This window comes from Podarcis melisellensis (assembly GCF_964234715.1).
Source record: "Podarcis melisellensis genome assembly, chromosome: 4".
Classification (NCBI taxonomy): Eukaryota; Metazoa; Chordata; class Lepidosauria; order Squamata; family Lacertidae; genus Podarcis; species Podarcis melisellensis.
In genome coordinates this window covers 101,008,631-101,029,675 of record NC_138531.1, presented here as the reverse complement: position 1 = coordinate 101,029,675, position 21,045 = coordinate 101,008,631, and the positions used below count along the sequence as shown (strand labels likewise).

Sequence of the window (21,045 nt, the reverse complement as noted above, 5' to 3'; positions counted from 1 at the left end):
CTATGCTGAATAAACTGCTTGTAAATATGCTTTACATATGCCTCTGACCACCCTTCTGTCGCAAAGAGTTAATTACTCTGCTGATTAGAGGGTGCTCCAGCTTCTGAAGAGTTCTGAAGTTGCGGGTCGCTGCCCGGTTACCAGCCTGGAACCAGCTGGGGGCCTGCCAAATGCCCCCGTTACCTTTGAGCGCATCCCAACAGATTGGGCGGGTCTGAACTTCCCAGGCCATCTTCAATGTTAGCCTCAGAATTGTTAGGAAAGCGAAGTATCTTCAGGTTTTTGTTTTTGCTCCTGTCGTCTTGGGTTGACCAAAGAGAGGACTGGCAGCGAAGCTCAGGTACTGCCAGCCAGAGAAGAAGCAGGCCTAGGGAGAGGAGAGTTCGCAGCGGAAGGCAGAGAGGAGGGGGAGAGGAACTGTCATCTGAGCTCTGAACAAAGGGGAGAAGAAAAAGAGAGAGAGAGTGACAGACAGCTGTGTGAGAGCTACAGGAGTCAGACGCTGGAATGCAGGAAGCATTCTCTGTCTAATCTTGTAGGGTCTGAAAAGTGGTCCAGATGCTCAAAAAATACTGGAAGAGAAGGTGGGGGCTTCCGTTCTGGGGAGCAGCTCAGTCCAGGCAACACCATGTGTGGAATGTGGAAAGAGCTTCACATGTAGCTCCTCTCTTACTAAGCATCAGAGAATTCATACAAGGGAGAAACCCTGTCAGCTCCTCTCTCACTTCCCATCAAAGAATTCATACAGGGGAGAAACCATATCAATGCTTTGAATGTGAAAAGAGCTTCAGTAAGAGCTCCTATCTCACTTACCATAAGAGAATTCACAAAGGGGAGAAACCCTAACAGTGTGTGGAATGTGGAAAGAGCTTCAGTCACAGCCAGAGTCTCACTTCCCATCAAAGAATTAATACAGAGTAGAAACCCTATCAGTGTGCGGAATGTGGAAAGAGCTTCACTGATAGCTCCTCTGTCACTTCCCATCAAATAATTCATACAGGGGAGAAACCCTATCAGTGTGTAGAATGTGGAAAGAGCTTCAGTCAGAGCTCCCATCTCACTTCCCATCAAAGAATTCATACAGGGGAGAAACCCTATCAGTGTGTGGAATGTGGAAAGAGCTTCAGTCAGAGCTCCCATCTCACTTCCCATCAAATAATTCATACGGGTGGGAAACCCTATCAGTGTGTGGAATGTGGAAAGAGCTTCACTCATAGCTCCAAACTCACTTCCCACCAGAGAATTCATACGGGGGGGGGGAAACCCTATCAGTGCATGGAATGTGGAAAGAGCTTCAGGTACAGCCACAGTCTCGCTTCCCATCAAAGAATTTACTCAGGAGAGAAACCCTATCAGTGTGTGGAATGTGGAAAGAGCTTCAGTCAAAGCTCCTCTCTCACTTCTCATCAAAGAATTCATACAGGGGAGAAACCCTATCAGGGTGTGGAATGTGGAAAGAACTTCAATCAGAAATACAGTCTCACTTCCCATCAAAGAATCCATACAAAGGTCAGAAAAATCATTATACAGTTTTTGGAGCCTGGCAAATCCGCATCTTTATAACCATGCCTTTAGCTGAATGACATCTACTGCCCTTTTAATATGGTTTTTTTGTGTGTGTTTTTATGGTTTTTTTATGTTGTAAGATTCCTGAGACCTGTGGCTGTAGGGAATTCGTGCCAATTATTAAAGGCCTGGGGGTCTTTGCCCCCCATAAAATATTTGAGGAGAACTTCCGGTTAGCCCGCTGATTTATGGCGTACGGGAGCTCTTTCACCTGAAAGAGCCCCAGCGCTTTGAAGATTGGGGTGGCCGTGAGAGCGTTGCGGAATCCCAAAAAATACCTCAGATTGAGCATTCTGAGAACCTGGTGTTCCGGCGGGTATCCTTAGCAACTCCCCTGCTCCCCAGTAAGCGCTAGCAAGAGCTCTGAGAGCGAGCGGGATTGGAGACGGTACTGTGGAATCGACTCGCTTCCCTCATTGCGCGAAGCTCCAAAGTCCAGCGATCGTGAGCGACCAATTTCTCGGACTAAATTAAGATTGGAAAACTGTGAGTAAAAAGGATTTGCATTTCCGCTGAAGTGAAAGTGAAAGCAGTTACCGCTGACCGAAGCTGTAACTTTAAAAGACTTGCTAAAAACTTTCAAGGAAATATTCCAACCCCCTCTTTCTGCTGGGGGAAGGGGGGAGAATTTGACTGAATTGGGACCCTGAATGAGATAGATTTGACAGAGAATAGACTCTTGCTTTCTGGAAGCGGACCTCCCAGTGAGGAAAGGCTAGACTCCATTATTACGTCACAAAGGGAGAGGATACTTTCAACTTTTGTTTTCCTCTTTGGGGATTACAAAGTAACTGCAGCTGTCTGAACTCGCTGAAACATTGTACAGTGTATCTTTTACCCTCCTGTTTACAATAGTTCAAATCAATTTTGGATGCTTTTCAATATGAATAAGAAGAGTAAAAAGAATAAGACTTAGAAAGGGGGGAGCTACTGAGCTGCCTGTTGCCGTCTGTGTACTAAAAACCTGTGGACTGAGTCTGGGTGAGCAGACCTTGAAACTGTGGAATAGTTATGGCTAATGGTGTAGATAAGCCTGAGGAAAGCATGCCTAAAGACAGAAGAGGCTCTAAAGCACTAACTTTTGAAGAGTCGGTGATGCAAATGTTGACTGAAATAAAAACAGATGTAAGAGGAACCCAGCAGAGCCTACAGGAGCTTAAACAAGAATTTGTAGATTTGAAAAAAGAAATTCAAGAAGTCAAGACAGAAGTTACAGGTCACAAGACAAGATTGTCCGAATTGGAAAGTCCCTCAGAGTCCCTGATATGGAGAGGAGCCTGGAAGAGTCTGGGACCAGAAAGAGGAGACACAAGAAGATTGGAAGAAATTTAAAGAATATTTAGCTAAATATTGTTATATATGATAATGAGAAGTCACTTGGAAGTAACAAATAGGCTTAGGACTAAAATATGAATGTGTTGTAAAATATGAAGGATTAGAATACTAATAAAAGAGACGAGGGTAGTAAATAGGAGATAATTTTATTAGAAATATGATTTTGGAGAACTGTAACAAGGTGATACAATGAAATTCAGTTAGGGGGGACTCAAGGAAGTCAGTTAACAATGTAAGGTAAATTGGGTTTTGAAAGGAATAATTGTTTCTGTTTTTCTTTTGTATTCTAATGTGTTCTCTTTTGTTGTGTGTTGTGTAATGTCATTTCTTCTTAGAAATTTGGAAAAGCAATAATTTTTTTTGAAAAAAATATATTTGAGGACACTACCCTCCAGGTTTTGTTTTGTTTTTTTTTAAAAATGCAACCTTTTATTCTTCCACAACTTGCCATACAATTTCTCTTTCAATTTGCCCTCTTAAAAAATAAACGCACAAAGGTCATTGGAAAAACAAAATACAAGAAAATACAAACATGGACAGGTTCCATCTTTGTGGGCAAAATGGAAAAGTTGCTTTGAAGCAGGTTTCCCAAACTTGGGTCCCCAGCAGCTCCCAGACTACAGTTCCCATCATCCCTCCCCATTGGTCCTGCTAGCTAGGGATGATGGGAGTTGTAGTCCAAAAACAGCTAGAGACCCAAGTTTGCTTTAAAGGGAAAGTAGGCTGGCCCTGTGACACCCTCTGTTGGCTAATTGGAATTAATAGAGCACAAAATTGAAGTTTGATCGGCACTTCAACCTCTAGGGAGCTTCTAGGTGTTTTCTGCACCACCTAGAGTACCCACAGAATTGTGGCTTCTACTGGGAACACACATATAAGAAAACAAATGAAAGACAAACAGCTAACAACGCTAAAACAGTGCAACATTATAAAAACATTATAAAAATTAATTAAAATCAAAATTGATAGCAACCATAAACTAAAGTTTTGTAAAGATTGCCAAAGGAGGGAGTCAGGCTGCGCCCTGACCAAAGGCCTGGTGGAACAGCTCTGTCTTGCAGGCCCTGCAGAAAGATGTCAAGTCCTGCAGGGCCCTTGTCTCTTGTGACAGAGCATTCCACCAGGTTGGAGCCGCAGCCGAAAAAGCCCTGGCTCTAGTTGAGGCCAGCCTAACCTCTCTGTGGCCTGGGACCTTCAAGATGTTTTTATTTAAAGACCGTAAGTTTCTCTGTGGGACATACCAGGAGAGGCGGTCCCGTAGGTACGAGGGTCCTAGGCCGTATAGGGCTTTGAAGGTTAAAACCAGCACCTTAAACCTGATCCTGTACTCCACCAGGAGCCAGTGCAGCTGGTATAGCACCGGATGAATGTGATCTCGCAGCGAAGACCCCGCTGCGGCATTCTGCACCCGCTGGAGTTTCTGGGTCAGTCTCAAGGGCAGCCCCACGTAGAGCGAGTTACAATAATCCAGTCTGGAGGTGACCGTCGCGTGGATCACAGTGGCTAGGTCAGGGCGAGAGAGGTAAGGAGCCAACTGCTTAGCCTGGCAGAGATGAAAAAATGTCACCTTTGTTATAGCTGCAATCTGCACCTCCATGGAGAGGGAGGTATCGAAGATTACACCCAAACCCTTTATGGACGGTGCTGGCACTAATTGCACCCCTGCAAGAGATGGGAGTTGCCCCCTCAATCCCATATCCTCCCGTCCCAGCCAGAGGACCTCTGTCTTTGAAGGATTTAACTTCAACCGGCTCCCACGTAACCATCCAGCCACAGCTTCCAAGCATCTGATCAGTGTGTCTGGGGCCGAGTCAGGATGGCCATCCATCAACAGATAGAGTTGGGTGTCATCAGCATACTGATGGCAGCCCAGCCCAAAACTCTGGACAAGCTGGGCGAGGGGGTGCATAAAGATGTGAAAAAGCATCAGGGAGAGTATCACACCCTGGGGCACTCCACACACCAAGGAGTGGCAGGATGACAATTCCCCCCAAGCACCACCCTTTGTCCCCGACCAGAGAGAAACGAGCGCAGCCATTGAAGGACTGTGCCCTGAATCCCCACGTCGGCAAGGCGGTGGTCCAGCAGTTTGCGATTGACCACGTTGAAGGCTGCTGACAGGTCTAGAAGAAGCAGCAGCCCCGACCCGCCTCGATCCAGCTGCCTGCAGAGATCATCTGTTAGGGCGACCAGAGCCGTCTCGGTCCCATGACCAGCGCGGAAGCTGGACTGGAATGGATCCAGAGCCAATGTTTCATCCAGAAACCTACCAAGCTGTTCAGCAACCGCTCTCTCAATCACTTTACCCAGGAATGGAAGATTTGAAACTAGTCGGTAATTGGATAGATCTAAGGGATCTAATGATGTTTTCTTTAAAAGCGGGCGCACCACTGCCTCCTTCAGTTCCCCTGGGAATGTCCCCGTGCCAAGGGACAAATTGATGATATCCCCCAGGGGGGCCCGCACCTCGTCTGGACACGTTCTAATCAGCCAAGACGGGCACGGGTCGAGAGGACAGGTGGTGGGCTTTCCAGCTCGGAGGAGTCTGTCCACATCGGCTGGGGTTACTGGACCAATACTGGACCCGAGGACAGTCGAGGGGCCTCCAGTTCCTTTATTGTATCCAAATTGGCAGGGAGGTCATGGCGGAGCAACAGGACCTTCCCCGCAAAAAAGCTCGCAAATGCCTCACAGCTGTGTGTCAAATTGTTATTTAAATTTGGCTGTCCTTCAAGGGACGTTAAAGACCTAATTATACTAAATAATTGCGCCGGGCGAGAGCTAGCGGATGGAATGGAGGCCGAGAAGTAGGACCTCTTAGCGGCCTTCACTGCCATCTCATAGGTTTTCCTAAAAACCCTATAAGGGAAAAGTTGACAGCTATGCTCTCCCTACTCTTGTTTCCTCCAATACTCACCATTGCTGGATGAAGAAAGCCTGTGGCACATCGTCAAGAAGAGAAAAACAAGTAATAAATGAAATAAGGAGCGAAATAAGAAACTGAGAAAATAAGAATCCACTGATTGCCTCGCCTTGTCCTCTGTCAACTGCCACCAACTGCTCTCTTCTCCACTCGCCTCACTGCTAACCCAAAATGGCCGCCTGCAAGTCTGTGGCTTTTACCAGTCCTTGTCACCATAGCAACCCCCCCCTCACCTGGACCTGGGCCCACCTGGCTCCACCTATTGGGAGATGAACTATAATGAAATGAAAAAAAAATTAAGTTAACCTTTGTTAAAAGACCAGAAGCATTTTTATTAGATATTTTAGGGCAGGATTTACCAAAAATTAAGAATAATCCATTCATGTATGTGACAACAGTGGCCAGAATTTAACTAGCTCAAAGATGGAAAGGCGATGAAATACCAGCAAAAGAACACTGGCAAGAAAAGTTGGTGGAATACGCTGAAATGGCGAAGCTAACTGAGAGACTTAAAGATAAGGACAATAATGACTTTTTAAAAGATTGGGAACGTTTTAAGATGTATATATAGAAACAATGTGTAGAAATGAACTCACTGGCAGGATTTGAGTGATACACTTACAGAGGACAAATACAAATAGAAAATACAATTATGAGGTAAAAATGAGAAGGAAGAGACAAATGTTATTACCTTCATTTTAATATATAAGGAATACAAAATTATAAGCAAAAGAAACAGAGGTGTTATAAACCGGGGGGGGGGGGGTTAATTGAAATTGTACAATGTAATTTGAATTTTTGATTATGTTAAAATTTCTTTAATTCAGATATTAAAAGTGGCTCCTCTTACTTAAGGGCCGTACAGACCTCACGGGACACCAGAGCAGATTCCCTTGTTGCTTTTTTGAGTCAACCAGCAATGGGGGTTGCATTTCTTTATTTCCAGGAGGGCTGTTGCTGAAGCACATGACATGCTCTTCACACTTAGTTATCTATTAGGAACACAGGCACAAATTATTTGTGTGTGTGTGTGTGTGTGTGTTTGTATTTGCAAACTACCCCAGTCCCTGAGCGCTGAGATTCCAGGGGTCCCAGGCGCTTCTCCAGATTCAGTTTCCTTGGAACAAAGGTCAGTGGAGACTGGGGCGTCTTTATGATATCTAGCTTTATTTACTCGCATACACAACCGGAGTGTAGGACGGAGGGGCTCACAGCATCAACACCCAAACAGATTGCTTCTACATTAGTCACAGCTTTGGGTCTGGCACAGAGCAAGCTGGTTTGGGGGTTTCCCACAACTCTCTCTGGGTCTTGCTTTCCTACCTAGCAGCCAGGTGAGATGGGAGGGGGGAGGACAGCCCCCCATTAGCTGCAGCTCTTGCAACCCAGCTCCTTCGTTGGGAATGCTGAGGAGGACATTCTATGGCCAGCGAAGGCCCTTGTCTTGCCAAGAAACTTGTCTGTGGGAATCGTGCATCCATAATGCTATGGAAAGGGTGAATGTCTTCTAGAATTCTCTGGTGTCACCAGAAGAGGAAGCCATTCTTTTCAGTTAGGTCTGTCATCAACTGCAGAGGATGATCAGCCTTGGGAGCCTCTTGGGGAGATGGAAGTGATGAAAGGACTGAATCCATGGGGGAAAGCTACTTGCTCTGAGATGGGGGGGACCTTAGGGCAAAGGCCAGCAGAGAAGGGATGCTGTTGGCTGTTGGTTTCTGTTCCTCCCCACTTTCCCAAAGGGCGTAACATCGGAGGTCCTGTGGGAGGAAAGAGCGCCTTGGAGTCAGGGGCCAATCTGGGCCAAAGTGGCCCCCACTGCCCCCACCATGGAGTCCCTGGCACTCCTGGACCATGAGGGATGCCAACTTTGGTCTTGGACCAATCTGGGGGGTCAAACTGTCAGTATTTCTTTCTCCCATTGCTAGTGTAACATGATATCCATGTTTACAACTTCTGTACTGTCTGTGTAAGAATAGAAGTCAGTCTGTAAATCACTTCCATCCTTTGTTTCCTCTTACTCTGACCGAGGATTTTCGGCTGTAAATAAAGCTTGATGTCACATTCCACCACAGTTTGCAGCACATCTGCAAGGAGAAGGACATGGGGACAGGTGAGTCCGTCCCTGAGCACCTGGCAAGGCTCTTCCAAGAGTTTTCTCCTGGATTCCAAGTCCTACTACAGGGGAGGAGGGACACCCCAGGCCTTGGGGGAAAATCCTGGCCTCCTTCAACCAGAACATGGCTCCCCAGGCTAAGGAGATGGTCAATATCCGGTTCCACTCCAGCCTTTTAAAATTTAAATATCAAAACAGATCCCAACTTTCAGAGCATGTAAATCACAGGAGTGGAAAGACCGCTGCGCCACTCACAAAAATAGGACTATACTTCCTTCTCCCACCTTTAAAGAATACGTAAGGAATCCGAATCGACCCGTCTGCTTTCCTCCGCCAACTTCTTCAAGCGAAAAGACAGCAATTCCCCGTCCCCGGGCAAAACCCGCTGGCCTTTCATTGATAGACTCGCCACCACGCCTGTGGTGTTTACCTCACAGGGACTGACTGAGCAGGCGGCGAGATGCTTTCAGCCTCAGACACTTGGTGGGTTCTGAAATGATCATGCAGGCCAGATTCACGACCCTGACGGGCTGGATTCAGGCCAGGGAACGTAGTTTGAGGACCCCTGTTCTACAGTGATGGGGACATTCTGCATTCCAAGCAGATGCTCTAGGGCTCCCCGTATTTCCCTAGTCTTTCAACATTATGCTATCAGCAGCCATGGAGATTCCACCTTCCTCTTTTGAAAGGAGAAAACTCACCTGATTAATAATAATAATAATAATAATAATAATAATAATATATTTATACCCTGCCCATCTGGCTGGGTTTCCCCAGCCACTCTGGGCGGCTTCCAACAAAATATTAAAATACAATAGTCCATCAAGTATTAAAAGCTTCCCTAAACATAATAAGAACAACCATCCATTTCTGGAAAGGGAAATGGCATACTTTTGTATATTAGTATAAAAAGCATGCATAAGAAGGTATTACTCATTTATGACGAGAATAGGATTTATTTCTTTTGAACTTCGCTGGGTTCCTCCTTGGCAGCCAGTGCCATTGTTTCAGCAGGGCTAGAACTCGGGACCCGCTGCCTTGAGGGACATCTAAGAGCAGTTGGGCAGGGGAAAGGTCTCCCTTGGGAGGTGGTGGACTCTCCTTCCTTGGAGGTTTCTCAGCAGAGATCGGAGGGCCATCTGCCATGGATGCTTGAGCTGAGATTCCTGCATTGCTGGGGGTTGTAGTAATAATAATAATAATAATAATGATAATAATTTATACCCCGCCCATCTGGCTGGGTTTCTCCAGCCACTCTGGGCAGCTTCCAATCAAACACTAAAATACAATAACCTATTAAACAGGGCTGCCTATTTAGGGAACTAGACCCGGCCCCCTCTTGCTTCGGGTTGGACTAGATGACCCTGGGATCCCCTCCTCTCTCTCCACTCCTGAATTCCAGGAGGAGCTTCCTTGCCTCCTGCAAAGCCCTTTTCCCTGCAGGCTCTTCCTCTGGTTTCTGGCCAAGGGAGGGAGATGCTCAGAGTCCAGCCAGGAGCCTCACCCCCCAAAGGATATCTGGGCATGGGCGGAGCCGGGGGGGGCAGCTGCCCCCCCTTAATCCATAAAAAATAATAAGAATCTGAGAGAGGGCTGAGCTGGGTGGACTCGGCTTGGCAAGGGTTAAAGGGAACCGAGCTGCCTTCCTAGAGAGGCCAGGAAGCAAGGGGGGCAGGTCCTCCAGAGCCAAGGCCCCTCCCTCCCCAGTCCTTTCCTTGCTTTGGGGTCTCTCCTGCAAGGGCTGCCTCGCTCTCCCCTCCTGGGATCTGGTGAGTCTCCTCTCTCTCTCTCTCTGGGATCTGGTGGGGGTCCCAGGGCTGCAGCAGGGGAGGGTGCCGGGGGGGGGGCTGATCTGCTCCTGCAGGGGGGGACCCCAAGTCAGGGAGGAGGAGAGGGTCCTGCCAGGGAGGGGCCAGGTCTGCCACGCTCTCCTTCCTGCAGATCAGAGGATCCCTGACTCCCACGAAATCTCCCTTCTTTAAACAAAGGGGTCCCTGGGACTTTAACTTTGAGTGACATCGCTCAGCCTCATTGCACAACCGAGGAAACAGGTGCAAATGGTTTTCCAAAGCTGGACGAGGAGGTGGACTAGCCCCCCCCCCCAAAAAAACAAAGAAACCCCACAGGGAGGAAGGAAGTTAAGGTGGGAGAGAAAGGCCAGGAATAAAGAGAGGGATCCCAGCCCAGAGTCTGCCTGCTGCATTGGGGACCAGTTTCCCAGTCATCTCCTAGGGCAGCTCCCCACGGAGGCCACTGCAGCAATCCCCTTGCACCCAGAGCATGGAATCCCAGGACCACATCCTCTCTGCCCCAAAGGGATTGTTGCTGGAAATCCAGCCAAGCTGGAAATGGGCGCTGCTACTCACTGAGCCTCCAGGGACCTTGGGATCAGTGGCTGTGTGTGTGTTAATATTAATAATAATAATATAAAAATAAAAAATTACCCTCCTAAATTTCAAGGGAGATGTCTTTGGCCCTGCCCACTTGGCCCTCAGGGGGTTGGCCAGATACATACCTGGCCCTCAGAGCAAAGAAAAAGGGACCCCACCCCAGAAGTCTATTCTGAGAGTGGCAGAGAGTCCAAGTGCAAGAAAAGGAGACAGAAGCAGTGGAGTGGGTGTAGGTGTGGGGGGCAACTCCTGAGGACCCCCACTAGAACCAAGCATCCATTTTTCACAAGATAGAAACGACTCCGACGTCTTCAATTGACTGGAATGATGGAGAAACCAGGTTGATTAATCTGACAGAAATACCTTCATTTGCCTCCACATTTTGCATTGCTAGAAGGCTAGAGACTTGTTTCTTCTCTTTCAAAAAGATAGCTCATGGTCTGGGATGTGGTACAGTCATGCTTGTTCAGGGAACCATTCCCCCCCTGTCCTACAAATTCTGTAACAGAACAATGTATTTGCTTTGTAGGATTTGCTAGAGCTTCTCATTTAGACGGACAGAACTTGGCAGAAGACCAAAGGGTTCCTTCTGATCTCTCAGAGGCTTCCTGAGAGCACAGATGGATGAGCGAGACTCAGCTGGCCCTGAAGCAGGAAGAGACCATGCCATCAAAACTGGGAGCAGTGGGGGGTTCTGGGAAATCCCAGTGCAGAAGATCCTGGGTGAGGAGGACACTCTATGCTCAGAGGTGCAGAGCCAGCAGTTGAGGCAGTTCTGCTGCCAGGAGGCCAAAGGACCCCAAGAGGTTTGCAGCCGACTCTACCACCTTGACCATCAGTGGCTGAAGCCAGAAAGGCACACGAAAGCTGAGATGCTGGACCTGGTGATCTTGGAGCAGTTCCTGGCTGTCCTTCCCCTGGAGATGGAGAGCTGGGTGAGGGACTGCGGAGTGGAGACCAGTTCCCAGGCGGTGGCCCTGGCCGAAGGTTTCCTCCTGAGTCAGGCAGAGGAGAGAAAGCAGGTGAGAGAGACTTTCCTCTGGATACTCCCAAGGGGCTCCAAACATGACAGAGAACATCCCATAATGGTCTGCTGATGACCCATCCTTTTTCTGGGAAAGCATCCATGGAATGAGATCTCATACCCTTCAAGTCTTTGTCATTCTCTTTCTAGTATTTCTCCCCTTTCTCTGTTTTGAATCCTTGTTTCTTTTTCAGGGAAAGGATCTCTTTGCAGAAATGGACCTGGATTCCTGTGGGGCAGAGAGGCCTCTGTTGGACACCAGAGAGAGGCCACTGGGTAAGGAGGAAGGTGGTGTTTCTCTGTTTGGTCTCATTCTGTTGGTTTTCCAACTCATCTGAGGGTTTCCTTTCATCTTGCTTTGGGGGGAAACAGTTGGGAACAAGGGTCCAGAAGAGGGGAGATGTATTTCTGCACAAACAAACATATGAAATGGGCCCAAACCTCCAAATACTCTCAGTAGGTAAGGATTTCTCAAAGGCCTATCTGTAGTTAGAGATGCCCTGTTTCACCTGTGAGAGAAGCAGGCACTCCTGGCGTCCTGCTTACCTTTTTTCTCTTGCAGGTGGCAGAAGGATGCCCGCAAGACCTCCTGATCCATATTTTAATGGGGGCAGAAGGGAAGCAGCGGCTGTGGAACCAGATCAGGTCAGGGGAAGCTGCCTTGTGGGGACAGAGGCTGAGGGATGGAGCAATGTCATGGGCTGGTTGGGCACAGAGGAATGGTGGGAGGAAACAGCCGGGGAACCAGGAAGGGAAGACGGCTCAGAGCCGAAGGAGTGGAGGTGGAGGAAGCATGAGCGGGAAGAGGGAGAAGCCTGGGAAGAGGAGGTGTCAGAAGCTGAAGGGGAAGCAGGGCTTAGTGAGCTGGGAGACTCTGTGGCAGAATGCAGTGCAGAATCAGAGGCAGAAGAGGAAGGAGGCGAGTGGGCAGAGGGAGGGCGAGAGTCAGAGGTGAGTCAGGAGAAGGAGGAACCACCGGTGGCTCTCTCTCCTTCTGCCAGAAGCCACCCTCCCTGCTTGTCTCTCAGACCCAGGAGATCCCCTGCAATGCAGGAATCTCTGCTAGGTCATCCAAGACAGATGGCCATCCAAAAGAGGCTTATTTTATTTCTAGATTGATAACTGAATGCAAAAATAGGTATCTAAGCAGAGTACAAATGAGTACAAAATAGAACAAATAGCGGCCTGGATTCACCTAACCAGCCCCATCGGCTGCAAAATGGGGCCTGCCTCCAATTCCTCCCCTTCTCCATGCCCCCATGAACCCCTTGAACTTGGCTCTAGTTCTTAGGAGGGAACAGCTCAGGAGGAGAGGAGAAAGTGGATCCTTCCATTGGGGAAACTGGAATGCATGCCTATGCAGAATGACTTGAATAACACAAGGTGGAGTACAACCTATTTGCACAAAAACGAATACCCATAATTTAAACTTAGAATAAAATAAGCATCCATAAATAAAATGTGCAGCAAAGCAATCCTATTGAAACAACTTCTCTGCGTGAGTGCCTGAGGGCCCTGCTCCTGCCACTCACCACCTGGCCCAGGGCGGGGCCTGAAGCCTCATAAGGACAGTTGCTGTTGTTGCTGCTGCTCCTGCTGGCCAGGAGGACTCGGAGTGGCGCAATGTTCTTTTTAAAAATTTCTTTTTTCCCTTTTGATTACTTTTTTTGTGGGGGGTGGGATGGATGTTTGGTTGGGTTCGGGAATTTGTTTGATTTTAATGTGTTTGTAATTTTTACAGTTTTTTGTTTCTATTGTTTTATTGTGGGTTCTTTCTTTTTTTTTAAGAGTTTTATTTTGTTCTTAAGGGGAGGGGTTAGGGCTGCCAGGGCGTGGGTCCCAGCCCACAAAATAGCTGGGGCATGTTCCATGGGGGGGATGCACTGGGACAACCGATCTCGGTGATCACGGGTAGGAGGAGGAGTTACGCTAAGACCAGACCATGTCATTACAGAGGAGGCAGGTTTAGTCGTTGTTGGAGGACTATCCCTGCCTCCGGGTCTGGTCCTGACCGGACGGATACTAGAATCAGCAAGGGATACCCACATGACCTGAAGGTGCTGCTGTGCAATGCCAGGTCAATGATTCATAAAACCACTGCCATCCATGACTTGATCATGGATGGAGGACTTGACCTGGCATGTGTAACAGAGACTTGGTTGGATGAAGCAGATGGGCCTGTCCTTGCTGCTGCTTGTCCACCAGGTTTCTCTTACGCACAGCAACCCAGGCCTTGTGGGCGGGGGGGGGGTTGCAGTTCCATGGTCGGATCACTTCCTTTTTTAAAAAAATAATAATACTTATTAAGGTTTTGAAAGGTTACAAAATTAAAGAAAAAGAAAAGAAATAAAGAGCAAAAACACAGAAAAATATAAACAATTAAGAAAAAAAACCAAATCAATCCTTCCATAACTTATCTTTCATTTGCTTGTTTCCTTGACCTCCTCACACCTCCCTTTTTTGTATTCTAGTTCAATTAGCTATTTCAGCAAATCCTTTCCATCTTTGTTTTTATCCTAATAATTTATCTTAATATAATGTAACTTTACATTCTCACTACGTAACAATCTATTTTTACCTAATCTTTTATAACATTTCTGCTAAAACCACGTAACTTGATTCCAACATCGTTCTAACATTCCTTAATTTTACAATGTTTCTGTAAATAAACTTTAAATTTCTTCCAATCTTCTTCCACCGACTCTTCTCCCTAGTCTCGGATTCTGCCAGTCATTTCCGCCAGTTCCATGTAGTCCATCACCTTCATCTGCCATTCTTCCTGGGTGGGTAGATCTTGTGTCTTCCAATACGTTGCAATAAGTATTCTTGCTGCTGTTGTAGCATACATAAAAAAGTTCTATCCTTCTTTGGCCGACCATGCCCAGGAGAAAGGCCTCTGGTTTCTTCAGAAAGGTATAATTAAATACCATTTTCATTTCATTATACATCATCTCCCAGAAAGTCTTAATCCTTGGGCATGTCCACCAAAGGTGAAAGAATGTACCTTCAGTCTCTTTACATTTCCAGCATTTATTATCAGGCAAATGATATATTTTTACGAGCTTGACTGGGGTCATGTACCACCTGTAAATCATTTTCATTATATTCTCTCTTAGGGCATTACATACCGTGAACTTCATAACCGTTCCCAGTCAGCCATCATAATATTATGTCCAACATCTTGTGCCCATTTAATCATAGCTGATTTCACCGTTTCATTCTGAGTATTCCATTTCAACAGCAGGTTATACATTCTTGACAAGTTCTTAGTTTTGGGGTTTAACAGTTCTGTTTCCAATTTTGATTTTTCCACCTGGAAGCAACCCAGGCCTTGTGGGCGGGGAGGGGGGTTGCAGTGCCATGGTCAGACCACTTCCTGGTGCAACTGGACTTCTCCGCAACCCTTCCCCTCTGCATGGAGGTGGGACCGATTCAGATGGTCCGCCCCCACCACTTAATGGCTCCAAATGGTTTCCAGAGAGTGGTAGGGGATGCTTTAGTCCCTTGTTGATGGCCTTTCAGCTGATTCCCTGGTGGCCCGCTGGAATGTGGAGTTAACCAGGGCTATTGACTGTTTGGCTCCGAAGCGCCCTCCTCGATTGCATGGAGCCCAGACAGCCCTGTGGTTTTCCACGTATCTGAGGGAAATGAAACAATCAATGAGACGGCTAGAGCGCCGGTGACGGATAACTCTTTCTGAAGCTGACCGGACACGGGTTAGAGCTCATTGTCGAGCCTACCAAGTGGCGGTAGCAATGGCAAGGAAGACTTTCTTCGCCACCTCTATTGCATCTGCAGAAAACAGCAGCAGGAGACTTTTTCAGGGGGTTCACAATTTAGTGGAACCACCTGCTACATCGGGGCCCAGTATGGGCCACATGATCTCCTGCAATGATTTTGCAAAGTTTTTTGCAGATAAAGTTGCTCAGATTCAGGAAGAGGTAGACTCCACCGTGAGAGCAGGGCCGGGGCGGGAGAGTGCTAGTGTCCTGTCTAGTCAGGTTGTGTGGGATCAGTTCTAATCTGTTACCTCCGAGTATGTGGACAGACTGCTTGGACAAGTGAAACCAACCACCTGTCTCCTTGATTCTTGCCCATCCTGGCTTATAAAAACTAGCCGGGAAGGGCTGGGAGATGGGCTTTGTGGGGTCATGAATGCTTCTCTCTGTGAGGGAGCCTTCCCAGACCCGCTGAAAGAGGCGGTTATCAAAGCGCTTATTAAAGAACCATCTTTAGATGCTGCCAATATAGCTAACTATCGCCCAGTCTCAAATCTTCCATTCTTGGGCAAGGTGATTGAGCGAGTGGTTGCTGAACAACTCCAGGCACGCCTGGAAGAAGTGCACCATTTGGATCTCTTCCAGTCGGGATTCAGGCCTCATCATGGGACTGAAACTGCCTTGGTCGCACTGGTTCTCTTTCCTAGTTCTGCTGGATCTCTCAGCGGCATTTGATACCATTGACCATAACATCCTTCTGGACCGTCTTGAGGGGCTGGGAGCTGGGGGCACTGTCATACAGTGGTTCTGCTCCTTCCTCCTGGGCCGTGTCCAAAAAGTGGTGGGGGGGGATGAGTGTTCAGACCCTTGGGCTCTCACTTGTGGGGTGCCTCAGGGTTCCGTCCTCTCCCCCATGCTTTTCAGCATCTACATGCAGCTGCTGGGAGAGATCATCAGGGGGTTTGGGCTGGGTGTTCATCAGTATGCAGATGAAGAAGAAGAAGAGAAGAGTTTGGATTTGATATCCCGCCTTTCACTCCCCTTCAGGAGTCTCAAAGCGGCTAACAATCTCCTTTCCCTTCCTCCCCCACAACAAACACTCTGTGAAGTGAGTGGGGCTGAGAGACTTCAGAGAAGTGTGACTGGCCCAAGCTCATGCAGCAGCTGCATGTGGAGGAGCGGAGACGCGAACCTGTCCAACATGAGACAATGATACCCAGCTCTACCTCTCTTTCAAATCGGAACCAGTGAAGGCGGTGAAATTTCTGTGTGAGAGTCTAGAGGCGGTTGGAGGATGGATGGCGGCTAACAGATTGAGGTTGAATCCTGACAAGACAGAAGTACTATTTTGGGCGGACAGGAGGCATTGTGTGGGGGACTCCCTGGTCCTGAATGGGGTAACTGTGCCCCTGAAGGACCAGGTGCGCAGCCTGGGAGTCTAATTCTGGACTCCCAGCTGTCTATGGGGGCACATGTCAATTGTGTGTCCAGGGCAGCTGTTTATCAGCTCCATCTTGTATGCAGGCTGACACCCTCCCTGCCCGCAGACTGTCTCGCCAGAGTGGTGCATGCTCTGGTTATCTCTCGCTTGGACTACTGCAATGCGCTCTACGTGGGGCTACCTTTAAAAGTGACCCGGAATCTACAACTAATCCAGAATGCGGCAGCTAGACTGGTGACTGGGAGCGGCCGCCAAGACCACACTGAAAGACCTGCATTGGCTCCCAGTACGTTTCTGAGCACAATTCAAAGTGTTAGTGCTGACCTTGAAAGCCCTAAACGGCCTCGGTTCAGTATACCTGAAGGAGCGTCTCCACCTCCACCGTTCTGTCACAGCTAAAATGGCCACTGTTTCTTTAATGCAAATAAAGCTGGGTCAGCATGACTCAGAGGCTTGCAGCAGGTTGTATATATATATATAGTGAGAAATGTTAGTTTGTTGCCGAGGCTGGTGTTTGGGTGGGTGGGTTGGTTGGTTGGTTGGTTGGTTGGTTAGTTAGTTAGTTAGTTAGTTAGTTAGTTAGTGCGTGCTGGTGTATATAGTTATTCAGTTGTGTTTTGCACAAAGACTTTTAAGAATAAAACTCTGCAAGGATATTCTCGTGGACTCTTTTTGTGCTGACAAGGGTCCGAGGACCAGGCTGAGGAGACAAAGGGAGGTCAGAACCTTTTCCTCCTTTTTTTGCTTTTTACAAACACTGACAGGTTATGGGCCCAGTGTTTCTGAGCATGTGCAGAGTGCAAAACGACTGACAGCATCTCAGCAGGGAGCTGGTGAGTTCTGGTGGTGTACGAAGCCAGTGGCTGTGCGTTGGAGCAGTTGGTGGCAAGCTGTAACTGTCTGCAGTGACGCTGGAGCAGCTAGGATCTGAGGATCAGCAGAGCACTCAGTGTCGGCTACTGGAACTGTTTGAACTGCTAGAGGACCACAGTAGGCGACTCACAAAGCAGCTACACCAGTTGCAGAGCCAGACGGGACCTGAGGGTCAACAGAGGCAGCAGCTAGCAGCCGGTGAGTGCCAGCCAGGACCATCCAGTTGGACTCTAAAGAGAGAGTCAGGAGAGATTGCTGGAGGCCTCACAGAAGGGGCTCAACAAGCACCAGCAGAGATGGCAGATTTCCAGTCTTCCCAAGTTGTAAATATTGGGGGGAGGCATCCCTTTTGAACTTCTCTCAGAAAACAACTGGCTGAGTTGGTAAATTAAAATGCAGCAGTTGTTAAGGAGAGATGGACTATGGGACTGTGTTGAAACTGAGGTTTTGAGACAGGACTCTGCTGAGAAAAAACGGCTGGATGAAAGGGCCCGTGCCCAAATTATGCTGTGTTTGAGCAACTCTCAGTTATTGCATGTAGCAAATGCCAGCACAGGGTTTGAGTGCTGGAATTTATTAAGGGCAATGCATGTCAGAGAAACTGCTGGAACTATAATTTCTCTGACCAGAAGGCTGTTCAGGACTATTATGAAAGAAGGTGAGAGTTTGGCAACTCATCTTCAACCGCTGAAATCTCTGTTTCTTCAACTACAGCAGAGAGGAAAGCGTTATGATGAGACTGACCAAACATACATTATCCTTTCAAGTTTGCCTGAAAGCTGATTGCCCGTAATTAATAGCATGGAGAGTATGCGTCCCCGAGATCTGACCCTTGAGTATGTGGTTGGCAGATTGAGCGAAGAAGCAGAAAGAAGATCAGATAGACAGGCTGAACTCCAAGAGCGGAGGAGTTACAGTCGAGGGGGCCAGCAGCAGAATCTGCCAATGCAGTTTGTTTCTGCATTTTCTCGAGAGGAGAGGAAGATACCTCGAGGAACATGGTTGCTGGACTCTGGGAGCAGCAGGATTATCTGCAACAGTCAGGAGGACTTTAAGACCCTGGGGAAGCCAGCTGATGGAAAAGACTCAATCTATCTTGCTGATGGTCATAGAAGCAAGATTGATGGCCAGGGAACATGTTTCCTGCAGTGCTTGAACACTACTCTACCAGAGACTCTGTTTGTCAGCAGTTTGGACTATTGTTTACTGTCTGTAAGCTGTTTGATTAATGCAGGGTATAGTGTTAAGTTCACGCAGGATGGCTGTCTGATAAAGAATGGAACTCAGGTATGTGGCCATGCAAAGTTGGAAAATGGGTTATATGTAATGCAGGACAAGCCTGTTAAAGCTGATAATTTACCAGTTCATAAGGGGTGTGTACATGAACTGCACAGAAAACTGGGTCACACCAATTTCCGTGCGCTTTCAGAGATGCAAAAGGTGTGCAAGAATCTAAAAGTAAATAGCTGTAACACTTTCCTAGATTGCAATGTACGTAAAATGGCCAAATCTAAGAGGAAGCCTGTGGCTTCTAAAAGTGACAGAATATCTAAAGAGGTTTTAGAACTTGTCCATTGTGACGTGATATGTCCTTTTCCACAGAAGACTGAAGGGGGCACCAGATATGCTTTTCTGGTAATAGATGATAAACCACGTTTTCATAGAATCATAGAGCTGGAAGAGACCACAAGGGCCATCGAGTCCAACCCCCTGCCAAGCAGGAAACCCCATCAGAGCACTCCTGACATATGGTTGTCAAGCCTCTGCTTAGTTGGTTGTTTTTGTTAAAGCAGAAATCTGAGTGTTTCCCCACATTCAGAGAATGGGTTGCCCAAGCTGAAAAGCTCTTCGCTCGCCCTGTTGTGCAGTTGCAAACAGATAGGGGTGGAGAATTTCTGAACAAACAATTTGGGGCATGGTTGCGACGTAAGGGGATCACTCACCGTTTGACTAACCCTTATAGCCCTGCTGAAAATGGTCTGTGTGAAAGACGTGGGGCTGTGATACAGTCAGTAAAGGACTGCCTGCTAGTGGATGCAGGATTGGGTCACAACCATAGGCTGTGGGGCGAGGCTTTTCTGACAGCAAATTTTTTGATTAATAGAACCTGGTCTAGCTCTATAAAAGATATTCCTTATCGTGTGTTGTTTGGGAAAGAACCAGAGTGGACAGTGCTCCATAACTGGGGTTCTTGGGCACATGTAAATATCCCCAAAGCTCAGCGCCAGAAAGGGGGTGCTAGAGCGCAGAAACTGCGGTTTGTGGGATATCAGTCCTATGGCAAAGGGTGGCGTTTCAATTTACGCCCAGGACGCGTGGTTCTGTCACGAAGCGCAGACTTCGCTGACCAGGACAGATGGACTGCGATCCATGCCAACCCAGATTGCCTACTGCCCCTGCAAGTAAGAGAAGAGGCTTCTTCTCAGCCATTGGTAACACAGGAGCAGGATGAGGAGGGGGCACAGATTTCCCCAAAAGATGTGGCAATAGATAATACTTCTCTAGAGGAAGAGGAAGAAGAGCCAGAGATAAGGGGAGAAGAAGAAGTAGTTGTGCCTAGGCGCTCCCAGCATTCAAACAAGGGTGTACTTCCTTAGCGTTTGACCCTAGGAGGAGTGAGAGTATGCAATGTGAGTTGTGTGGAACCACAAAGTTATAATGAAGTCTTAGACTTACCCCCTGGGGAACGTGCTTTGTGGGAACAAGATATGTTAAATGTAACAAAGTGTTTGAGGTCATAATGCCGCCACCTGGTGGCAGAGTGGTGTCATGCAAGTGGGTTTACAAAAGGAAAACCCTTGCATCTGGGGAACCACGTTTTCGAGCCAGATTAGTAGCCAAAGGGTTCACTCAAATTAAAGGGGAGAGTTATGATGAAGTGTTTTCTCCCACTGTAAAGAGTGAAACCTTTCATTTAATGCTTTCCATTGCTGCTGTAAGACAACTAACAGTGCACCATTTTGATGTTGATGCTGCATATCTGCATGCAAATTTAGACCATGAAGTGTTAATGAGATAACCTCCTGGGTTTGAAGAGGAGAATGGTGCAGTCTGGCGTTTGAAAAAAGCTGTTTACGGTCTCAAACAAAGTGGAAGGTGTTGGAACCAGTGTTTAAATGAAGCCCTTGTAAAACTTGGATTTAAAAGGAGTGTGGCTGATCCATGCCTGTACACCAAGGGGACAGGCAACAAATATCTAATGCTCTTAGTCTTTGTTGATGATTTGCTTGTAGCAGGGAGTTCCACAGATGAGATCCAGAAGCTCACAAGTCAACTGGAAAAGAGGTTTAAGCTTAAAGCCTTAGGGCCTGTAAGCAATTACTTGGGAGTAGAAGTAAGGCAGGAAGCAGATGGAAGCTTCCTATTGAGCCAGAAAGAGAAAATTCTTCATTTGAAGGCATGGAAAACTGCAAGCCAATTCAGACTCCCATGACACCAGATTTCCCAAAGACAGTGTGACAGGATGTGATGATGAATTTGATCAGCCTGAGTTGTATCACTCAAAAATAGGATCACTATTGTATTTAAGCCAGTGGTCAAGGTCAGACACTGCATGTGCTACAAATGTTCTGAGTCAACGTGTATCTAAACCCAGTACTGCTGATTGGTGTGCTTTGAAAAGGCTTATCAGATATCTAAAGGGGACATTAAATGCATGTTT

General features: G+C 47.5%; 3 protein-coding genes across 3 annotated transcripts in view; 1 reads left to right on the top strand and 2 right to left on the bottom strand.

Moving 5' to 3' along the window:
* The window catches only part of ART1 (ADP-ribosyltransferase 1), a 122,424-nt gene that overhangs the window by 48,504 nt on the left and 52,875 nt on the right, over nucleotides 1-21,045 (bottom strand). The window lies entirely within an intron of this gene.
* LOC309369239 (uncharacterized protein) overlaps nucleotides 1-21,045 on the bottom strand; it is a 109,540-nt gene that overhangs the window by 65,837 nt on the left and 22,658 nt on the right. The window lies entirely within an intron of this gene.
* Nucleotides 6,582-21,045, top strand: part of LOC309369316 (zinc finger and SCAN domain-containing protein 31-like) — a 40,406-nt gene continuing 25,942 nt past the window's right edge. The window contains exons 1-2 of the mRNA XM_081910166.1: nucleotides 6,582-7,380; nucleotides 10,857-11,349. Of these exons, the coding sequence (XP_081766292.1) occupies nucleotides 10,948-11,349 (402 nt within the window). The 5' untranslated portion in view covers nucleotides 6,582-7,380; nucleotides 10,857-10,947. The remainder of the gene's footprint in view (nucleotides 7,381-10,856; nucleotides 11,350-21,045) is intronic.